The sequence below is a fragment of the Gracilinanus agilis genome, chromosome 3 (genome assembly GCF_016433145.1).
Source record: "Gracilinanus agilis isolate LMUSP501 chromosome 3, AgileGrace, whole genome shotgun sequence".
NCBI classification, from domain to species: Eukaryota; Metazoa; Chordata; class Mammalia; order Didelphimorphia; family Didelphidae; genus Gracilinanus; species Gracilinanus agilis.
Window position 1 is genome coordinate 211,140,985 of NC_058132.1, and position 11,034 is coordinate 211,152,018.

The 11,034-nt window shown below is 34.2% G+C and overlaps 1 protein-coding gene across 1 annotated transcript; it reads left to right on the forward strand.

The window, feature by feature from the left end:
- Positions 1-4,978: 4,978 nt before the first annotated feature.
- Positions 4,979-5,911, forward strand: LOC123241391 (olfactory receptor 10G9-like). The gene has a single exon (XM_044669047.1). The coding sequence runs from the start codon at positions 4,979-4,981 to the stop codon at positions 5,909-5,911; it is 933 nt and encodes a 310-aa protein (XP_044524982.1).
- The last annotated feature ends 5,123 nt before the right edge of the window (positions 5,912-11,034 follow it).

An 11,034-nucleotide genomic window follows, 5' to 3' on the forward strand; every position in this document is an offset into this window, starting at 1 on the left:
ATTAGGCTTCCTTTTTATGGAAATTTAAATTTTATATACCACTTTCTGGACAATCATTCTGTGAAACATACCTTGAAAATATTATACCTATTTTTATAAATGGGGAAAATCAAGGTCTATGTTGAAGAAACGATTTACCTAGGATCATGTATTAGAGATAGGACATGAATAGAGATTTTGTGAATTCCCAGACTGTTATTTTTCCCACGTTATCATGTAGTAGAGGAGAAGAGACATGAAAAATAAATATATGTAAATGGACAATTCTTTCTAAGTCTCCTCCTTCTCTGTGACCTTTAAGTTCTGGATTAAAAAGTAGACACTTTCTTAGGAGTGACAAAGAACTGTTGAAATAATATGACATAATTAAACAACTGCATTAGTATTGTCAAATAAATAATATACAGGGTTTGGGCTATTTAGTGAGGGGGACAGTAGAAGGGTTTGGAGGCAGGCAAATTGGGCAGGTAAGTTTGTTATAATGTAAAAGAGAGATAATTGATGAGGACCTAAACTAGAATGGTGGCAATAGGACTGAAAAGAGCTGATGGAATTAAATTAAATTGCAGAGTTAGAATTAATTTGCTTTGGTGAGACAAAAATTTCCAGAATACAGAAGGTGTGACTAAGAAATTACTAGTACCTATAATAGAGATGGAAAAGTTGTAAGGAGAATTTAGTTCAGGAGAATTATTTGGCTTTGCACTTGAGTTTGAAGTGTTGTTGATATACCCACATAGGGACGCCCAATAGGGAGTTTGAAATGAAGGAGAGAAGTAATAGATGGTGATGTAAATTTGATATCCTGTACATTGAGTTGATGCCATGGTAGTGGATGAGACTGTAAAAGAATAGAACACAGAGGAAAAAGGGAAAAATATACAAGGATAAAACTGGATGATGCTAAAATTAAGAAAAGGTAAAGAATCAGAAAACAAAATAGTAGGTAAATAAGAGAAATTGGAGAAAAATCACTTCCTTTGGAGAAACATTACATGTAAATGGAAATCTTTATAGTAAGTTTCCCATAACATTACATTCACTATATTATATGTGATTTCTAATTTTTTAGTTTATGTTTGCTTGTTTTTATGTCATGCACCAAAGAAAGAGGTATCTAAAGTAGAATGAAGTACCAGGCACTGGAATTTCATTGGGGAAGGGTGGACTTAGAACTATAGAAAACTGATATGTTAGAATTTTGTTTTCACTCAGATTCTTAAGCTTTTCTTCTTGGCTCAAAGCTGCCTTCATTTCTCCTCATCTGTCATATTCTTTATTCTAAACTTCTGGAATCACATAAATATCTGCAACCATATATATAAGTACAGACATGGGATTGTACTCTACCTGCCTGCAGTTCTGAATCTTGTAGCCGTGATCATGTTTTTTTTTTTGTTTTTTTTTTTCAACTGAAATCAACCTGGAGCTAGGCTATTTGCAATATTATCATATGTCCTACTCTGTTGCTCTTGTGTGACCAAGATTACAATACTCAGTTGCATCGCTGAAGAGTTTATGGGTCTAATTTCTTCTAAGAACTAGCTTAAGGAAGAGAGAATCTCTAAGGAGAAGTACAGTACAGATTTTTCTGGAATAGGAAGAAGAGGGATACTAGAAAATAAAAACAGGGACATTTTTATATCCATCCTCCCAGAATTCTGTCTCCAAAAATGACATGAAGGAATATAGTTATTTTTTCTTTCTGACATCAGACTAAAATATTCTGATTTCCTGTCATCTAGAGAGGCAGTGATGTGGCAGTGTATTTTATCTATAGTTAGAATTTCTGGATTCTAAAACCTATGAATATGGTCTATTCAAAGAAACAAAGAACTTGGAGACACAGTTTTCAGAAGATTTATTTTGAGATTTGGTTCTGCTCCTTCCTGTTGTCTTTTCTTGGGCAAGTGATATTACCTTTCTTACCTGAAGTTTCTCACCTAAAAAGAAAGTAGTTGGTCAGAAATCTAGATCATCTTCAAAATCTTTCCAGATCTAACAAAATAATGAGTGATGCACATATAAGAGAAAATAGTATTTACATAGCACTTTAAAATTTTGTCATCCTCACCCCAATAAACATTTGAGACAACTGTTATTATTGTCTCTACTAATAAAAAAAGTTGAAGAAAAAAGAAGGCAATTAACTTGTGGTGTCATAGATAGCATGTTTCTGAGGGAGGACTTCTATACTCAGATATTTATTAGTTCATGTTATATTATATTGTGATTTATTTTTAAGCACTTTCCAATTATATTTTTGTGATGAGATTTTTAAATATATTAAAATTTGAATTTATTTTATTTTCAGTTTGAAATTCTATTCCTTTCCTCTTTTTCTCTTTAATCTATTGAAATGTCAAGAAAAGTAGATTCCATTACAAATACTTAAAGTAGTGCCTAACAAATGTTTTTATCAGTGATATTGATTTCAATAGTTTCTTGTCAGGCTCAGTTTATTTATTTAAGGATGTTGTGTGGAGATGGAAAGCATGGAATCGAATTCCATGCTTTCCATCTCCACACAACAGTAACAAATTCTGGTAAGGAAGGTCTCCAAGTTCTATTTTAAGACTCATTGTCCAGGGAAAGATCAAATCTTTTTTGAACCCATTTATATTTCCAGTTGAGATAATTTCCTTGGGAAATGACATTCAGAAAATTAATTGTACCCTCTGGACAAATTACTACTTCTTTTTAATAGTTTTATATGGGTTTCTAATTTGAAGAAACCCTCTCTAGTATACTACAGAGCAAAAATAAATATTTGATAAGCAAGTATATGTTCAACATATTTCCTTCATGAATTTTAAGTGTTCCACTAATTCTTTTGAGCAATCATACATCACTGGATTCCTGTTCTCTGTAGTCACCCATAGTAAGCCAGGTTCAAAAACCTCTAGATAATTGTAATCTCAGATATGCCTTCTAGCTCCAGTGTGGTTTTCTTGAGTAATTACAAAAAAGACAAAGAGTCATGATTTAAATGTTTATTTATTTACTACCCACATTTATCAAATTCATTTAACCCTTTCATGTCTATAAATCATTTTCCTAACAGTATAGTGTTAGATACATGGTAGAAGTATTATTATCTTCATTTTTCATAAAACATACTAGAAGTTCAGAGGAGTTGAGGTCCAAAGATCATGGATATGCTACAACATTTCCTAGGTCCTTTTTTATGTCACAACTGATGCCTCATAGTCCTTTCCTTTTTTGTGAATAGTTTGGATAATTTTACCTTTAACATTTTATTCATATTTACATTTGTTTTTCTGCTGTCATAAAATTTTCCAGCATTTATCTCTTTGGCTTTAGTATTTTGATAGCCAAAAGACCTCAGTATCACAAACTAAACAGACAATTTCACTCTGCACTTTGTAATTTCAGATCTTTTTCAAAGGGAAGGAGCAAGGTAGTGAATGAGACATTTTAATGTAAGAAATGAATTTTTTTAATTTAATAAAATTTTTAAAAATAGATATATTTTGGACTGAAATCTCCATGGTATGGAAAAACCTAGCTGGAAGTCTCAAATGGTAACTGTGAATGGAATTCACAATATTATGGAAAATTTTAATAGAAGAATGAGGAAAATTAATAGAAACTATTGAATTAGAGAATCAGTTCAATCTATATAAAATGTAAATTCCTAATAATTTACCATTCTCAATATGAATTCTTCTCTGAGAAATATATTTCTTCCCTTCACACAGACTGGGAAAAGTAATTCTCTTTTTCTCACTCAGTCTCTCTTTTTCATTCCCTTCTCTCCTCTTTCTAGCTATCTCTCTAATATCTCTTATCTGTCTGTCTCTCTGTTTTTCTTTACTGCTTTTTCAGATTTACAGCAATGCTACCTATTTCAAGAATCTTTCCAAACAATGTATGGAAAAAAAGTCAATAGCATTCTTTGTGTGCCAATTTTCTAAAGAAAGATGAGGGTTAAGTTTTCCATAGCTGTTCTTTGGCTCCTATGTCCCATTGTTTTATTCTCTATGGCTATTACATACTTTTTTTGTCCCTTCTCATCTACAATATTTACCTTTTGTCAAACTCCATTCTTAATACCATTCTCTTTTTGTGCTTTTGCAGCATGTAGTTGCTCCGATATGCAGATATTGACAAAGACCTGGGATAAAAGAGTGACAGCAAAATTCAAACATTAATTTGAATAAACAAATGTCATTTTCAGTTTCCATTCAGAGGAATTTTTATATATCATTACCTCGTATATCCTCTCTTTAGAGAAGTAATTCTTTTTTGAGAGAAATGTTTTAACTTATCTTTTGAGGAAACATGAAAAGAATTCTTGAAAATAATTTTTAATTGATTTTCTGACAGAAATGAATTATGGTTTTGTGTTTCCAGAACTGATGAGAAGTCAGAAATATTAGAGAATGTCATAAATGAATGTGGCTTTATTTTCTCAGGCCTAATTGATTATAAATAATTATTTATGTTTTCTTTTTATTTTTCTTGCATTGTTAATAAATTATATATAACATATTAAGTCTCTTTAAATCTTAGAAGATTAGGGAACATTACTGAGATCAGCAAAAATTATGGGAATAGAGATTTCTCTGTTATATTTAAGTAAATAACATCAATAAAGTGGGGTAGTGGCTCAGGAATAATTAACTAATGAGAGGTATTTTGATTGTTATTAGGAGAAATATCACAACACATTCTTTGATTGCCTTAAAATATGACAGAAGAATAATTGATAATTAGAAAGTAAAAGGGGTGATTATGTTACATGTTGAGAATGTCAGCCCTTATTCTCTGTTATAATCCTAGGTTTGTAAGTTATTTTCTCCAAGAGGATATAATATTCTTGAATGTAAGAACTGTTTTATTTTTCTATTTGTATTTACATCTACTAAAAAGATTAGCATATAATGTGTTTTTAGAAGCTTGTCTATTTGTTGAATGATTTTTCCTCTTTTAGGAAGAAGAATTCATTATCTAAATGGACAGAAAAAATGAAAGCATTGTGACTACATTCATCCTCACAGGGATTCCTCATGCACCAGAACTAGGGACTACCTTATTTGGGATCTTCTTAGTGATTTATGTACTCACTTTGGTAGGGAACCTTCTCATCTTGTTGGTGATCAAGGTAGACTCCCACCTTCACACTCCCATGTATTATTTTCTGGCTAATCTCTCCTTCATTGACATGTGGTTCTCCACTGTCACTGTGCCCAAGATACTTATGACTCTCATCTCCCCAGATGGTGGAGCCATCTCATTTCATGGCTGTGTGGCCCAGCTCTATTTCTTCTATGCTTTGGCAAACACAGAGTGTTTCCTCTTTGTCCTCATGTCCTATGACCGCTATCTGGCCATCACTTATCCCCTGCGCTATACTACCATGATGAGTGGGAAAACATGTGCCATTCTAGCTGCAGGGACGTGGCTTAGTGGTATTGTCCACTCAACAGCCGAGACAGTTCTGACCTTCCGCCTGCCCTACTGTGGTCCCAACCAGATTGAGCACTACCTTTGTGATGCACCACCTATTCTCAAATTAGCCTGTGCAGACACATCAGTCAATGAAATGGTGATTTTTGTTAATATTGGGTTGCTTGTCTGTGTATGTAGCTTTCTAATTTTTCTTTCCTACATGTCCATTGTTCGTGCTGTCTTGAAGATCCGCACAGCAGAAGGCAGACACAAAGCCTTCCAGACATGTGCTTCTCATTGCATTGTGGTCTTATGTTTCTTTGTACCGTGTGTCATCATTTATCTAAGACCAGGCTCAAAAAATGTTATGGATAGGATTGTGGCCATTTTTCAAACAGTTATCACACCGCTAATGAACTCACTGGTGTACACACTAAGGAACAAGGAAGTAAAGATGGCTTTGCTCAGGTTGAAAGATAGAGGGAAAGTTTTATAGTCTACAACCATTAGATGAATGTCACTTTAATTTTTTATATATATAAAGTAAATAACTTTTCAAAACTATTTCTTTTTTATGTCAAATATTGTACTATGCTCAAGGGCAAAGACACCAAAACAATATTAGACCTTAGATTTTACCTCTTTATATCTCAATTTTATCATCTGTAAATTAAAGAAAAATAAAATAAATTAAATAAAACTAAATAATAAAATAATAAAATAAAATAAAATTTGTGTGGAGAGCATGGCCTAAAGTGTTTCTAAGAGTCTTCTAGCTCTAACTTAATGATTCTGTGATATTGTCAAGATTACTGAATATCAAAGACAGATATTCTGGATAGCAAAATCCATTGCTTATCCTAGGTAAACATTATGAAATAATTAAACTTTATATGTATTGTCTTTTCACCTTCAATTTTTGTACCATCCATCCCCTTTTCTGAGTTCCTTAATGTTCTTTCTATTCTATCCAAATCTCCATATTTCTGGATGACAGAAGACAAGAATTTTTAAAAAACTAATTATTGAATATGTCCTGGTTAAAAAGACTGAGAGGGAGGTAAGAACTCCATATGTTGACAACTTATAGCAATTTTTGTTTTGAATAGGGGCAATTCCTTAACCCAGGGGTAAGTAATCATATTTACTTAATATGACTTTGAAAATCTAACTGGGAACAACAGAGGTAAAATTAAATTAGCCCAGTTTATAAATATATTTTTCTATTATGACAAAAAAGAAATAATTTTCCCCATTTTAAAGCACTTTTTACAGCCCCAAGACTTCTCCTAGCTTTCTTTCAGCATTCTCAGAATGGAACTACATTAGTATTAAAAGAAAAATATTATCCAAGAGATAAATGAGGTTAGAATGAATTTTAGCATAACATTATAGATGTATTAAAACTATTTTCTGTATTAAGAATTGCTTTGAAAAATTGTTTAAGCCATAGATAGCCTTCTCAGAATAATGTTTATAAATGCAGAAAATAAAATATGTGGATTACAAAAAAAAACAATTCTTACTGAACTATAGTTATTTAGTTTTTTTGTTTTTTTTTAATGTTCACTTCACCTGGAATCAGAAAGATTTGAGTTCAAATCTTGCCTCAGACACTTACTAGGTGTGACCCTGGGCAAATCACTTACTCCAATTTCCATCTGTTTCTTGTCTGTAAAATTAAAATATATTAGAGAAATAAATGGAAAATCTCTTTGACTTCTTTGCCAAGAAAACCCCATAGTCAATGTCTGTGGGTTCACAAAGATTTAGACACTATTGAACAACTGAACAACAGTAACTACAATAGTAATTGCAGTAATCAATAAGATATTCTGCAACAACTTTAGTGGAAGTTAATTCCAACACAATTTCCTTCAAATGATTGGACATTTTATCTTACTATGACTACTGTTATATTCAAAGGAGGTCACTAGTATCTATTTGAGGTAGTAGAAATGATGTACAGAGAGGATAAGATGGTACTTCTCCTTCATAACAGTTGCCCAGGCAGGATCCTTCAGGTCAAAGGACCCACCTGGGGTTAGCTGATATATTAATTTGGGCTCTTCAGCTGGGATAATGTTGATATTCTGACTGCACTGGCTCCCTTCCCAAAACAAGCTTTGAAACTGATTTAGGAAGGTACTTTAAACTTTATATATATATATATTAATAAGAAGGATAAGGGTAAAGGACTGAGGTATTAGGAGACCCTACTTTAATTGTTACTAATGAAACTCTCACAGTTGGCAAATGAAGAATCAATGTTAGCTTCCCTCTGGTTCAGCCTGGCCAGGGCTAAACCAGAGTAGGTAAACTGCTGGGAAATCTTCAGCTTCTTCTTCTGTACATCTTAAGCCTTAACAGTTGAGATATATCCACCCTTTTCCACCCTCTTCTTCGTCGCCTGCCCACTTGCTGGATCTCTCCCGGGCCCTGGGAAGCCTAGATAACTAGATGATGAAACTCCTAATATCTAGGGGCAGTAGACACCGAGGTGGTGGTCAAGAACAGGTTGATAACGGTATATGAAGGACAGGAAGAGCTTGCAGAGTGGTGTTTGCACTCTCTCACTCCAAGACCAGGAACCACACTGATCTCTAGCCTCAGGACAGGTAAAAAACACCAGAATCTCTCTCAGAGTTCTCAACTGCCCCCTCCTGTCTCTCGCATGCCTCTCTGGGAACATTCTATCCAACTGACATCTGTCAATCATTGAATGAACTTCAAGCTGCCAGAGATTCAATATAACACTACTTATCAAAATGTAATCCATAGAGTAGATGTTTAGTAAATGTTTGTTGTCATGGGTCAATTTTACTTGGGTCTTCTTGAATTAGACTGCCATTCCTCCTTTGTTATTAGTCTCTAGAAGTGATTGATTGTTTTTCTGGACTCTGAAAAACAAATAGAAATGGCTTAGATATTAAGAAAATGTGTTTTTACTGTCTCCCCTTAAGATTCACAAAATTCTAATCTTGATTCATAATAATTTCAATGTGAAATTTGTCACATCTAATCAAAGTTTAACAGACTGAAATCTGGATTGCAGATAGCAGCTTGATGAGAGGGTAGCTAGAATTCTGGACCTCAAGTCAAAAAGACCTTGTGACCATAAGGTACTCATCTAACCATCATCTACCTGTTTCCTCAACTCTAAAATAAAGATAGTAATAGCACCTACCTCATAGGTTTGTTATAATTATCAGTGCCTATTAGTGTTTAATAAATGTTTTCCTCTTTCTCTTACATAGTCTTTCACAGAGGTAAAAAGAATTTTCATGTTTGTGACTGTCAAGAGGGCAGAGGATTTGATTTTTTGCACATTACCAATGTCTAAATTTTTAAAAAACAGTAATTCATGTTATATAAAATAAAAATAAATATGCAAAAAATAAAATAGAAATGGATATAATGTATAAGGTAAAAAGTGCCTGATGAAATAAATTAGTAAACTTAATATTCTGCATCTTCTACTATAATCTCTTCTATGCTCTGGACACAGAGAGAAAAAAAAAACAATTTTATAGTCTTAATACTAATGGTCTGACTATGAGAAACCTTGCCTGGTTTTCTCCATTTCCCATGATGATGACTCAACCTGAATCCACTCGTACCCAAACCTTCAGAAAGCAGAAGACATTGATTATATCCGGATAAACAGAAAAATTGAAAAGTAATGAAAAGGCAGTGAATGAAAGAGGCAAGTACTACAGATCAGAGTATGGGAAATAGAAGTTTCTGTCTAAGAAGATGGGGATTGAAAATGCACCTTTGACTTGTCCTCTCCTCTCAGGCTTTACTCTAGTCAGGAACCTAGGTCAGATCCTAACAATCCCTAAAGTCTGGTAGTAGAGTATCACTATTCATGAATGTCTATTTCACAGAAAAATAAGAAGGTCAAAGAATGTAGATGGAAACTAGATACAAGTTACCGTTAATACAAGAAAAAGACAGAATCTAAGACCAAGAGAGAAAGATCAAGGGAAAATCTAGTATAAAACCTTTTTAAAGCATATAAATCAAGAGAAATCCATAAAACTGAAGGATGCAACTTTCAGTGCCAAGATAGTAGAGTAAGGTCACAACTCTCAGCCTCCTAAAATTCCCCTCCATACAGCCTTGAAACAAAGTCTTCTTTCACATTTTGGAGGAGTGAGAGTTTTCTGGGCCAAAACAGCTTGGAGCATTAACAGGAGAGATTTCTTTCAATGAGGTGGTAAGGGAGCAAAGTCTGAGCAGGCAACTGGAGCAAGGGTTGGCTTTATCTCAGACTCCAGAATAGCAAGTCCTCAACCTAATGCAAGATTCCACTGCTGGGACTGACCAACAATGATCTCTCACCCCTATAGCAAGACCATTAGTGAGGTCCCACTCTTTGCAAATGATCATCAGTGAACCTTCCCTCTTGGACCAGTAGTGAGACTCCAGCCGTGCAAGTCAACAGAGAAGACTCCTAATGGTGCAAGTCAATAGTGATACAGCCAGCAAGGGAGAAACAGTTACTGGGAGACTATAAAAAGCAGGATTTTGATCAAGAAGCTCTCTCAATTTGGAGAAGGAACTTTTGGTGGGAGGTTGGTTGGAATTGGTATAGCCCAAATCAACCCAGGATACCTGTATCCAGTTCTAATCACTACCATACCCTCAACTTCTGTGTAAAGCTGTGTTATACATCCTAATCAGTCATAATCAAGAAAGAAGCAATATAAATACCATCAAACAATCTGGATCAGGCTAAGCAGCCTGGCCAGGTTGCAACTGAGGGGACAAACCTCTCCAGCTGATAATCTCAAACCTAACTACCTTCAATTGATAGTACCTGATCATCAGTAGTTTAGCCAAGCTTTCTTTATACCTCTTTCCTTCAGCCCCTGCTTTTCTTTCCTAAGTTTGCTGTTATTAAATTCTGAACCTTACTTAGGTGGATGATATCATTACCCTAATGATCATCAAGCATATCCTTGGGTATCTGAGGAAAGAGGGATTACTCAAACTAAAGTTAAGCCATAGTGAATAGTGTTATCCATCAGTTTTGGAGCCAGGATAAGCAGTCAAAGAAGTTGTGTGATCTAACCCACAGTTGCTTATTTGATCACTTATTCCTGGGACACTGTTATAGTGGAGCTGGGTATATTAGTTTAGTTACAAATATCCCTGTGGGGCTTGGTGTTCACCACCACAACCTGGTGTTCACCTAGGGATTCCCACTCTCACTCAGATTTAGGTTCTCATACCATCAGAGGACCTTGCACCATCCCATTATCAGCATATCAGCTCCTATAACAATACTAACAGCAATATCTTTTATGAATAACTGTAAAAGTTCTTCTCAGCAATACAGTGATTTGAAACAATCCCAGAGACTCATGATTAAAAATGTCATTTTCCTTCAGAGAAAGAGCTAATGGAGTGTGAATACATGTCATGAATACTCTATTTCACTTTTTCCTTTTTTGTTTAAGACCTCTTCTACAAAATAACTAATATGGAAAAATAATTTACATGATTGTACATATAAAATCTTTGTCAGATTCCTTGCCACTTTTGAGAGAAGGGAGAGGTCTAAGGAAGAGAGGGAGAGAATTGGCAAAAAAATTGGAAAATGAGAAGATG

Excerpts from the sequence above, each read along its gene's own strand:
- LOC123241391 (XM_044669047.1), top strand. The coding sequence starts at position 4,979 with ATGGACAGAAAAAATGAAAGCATTGTGACTACATTCATCCTCACAGGG.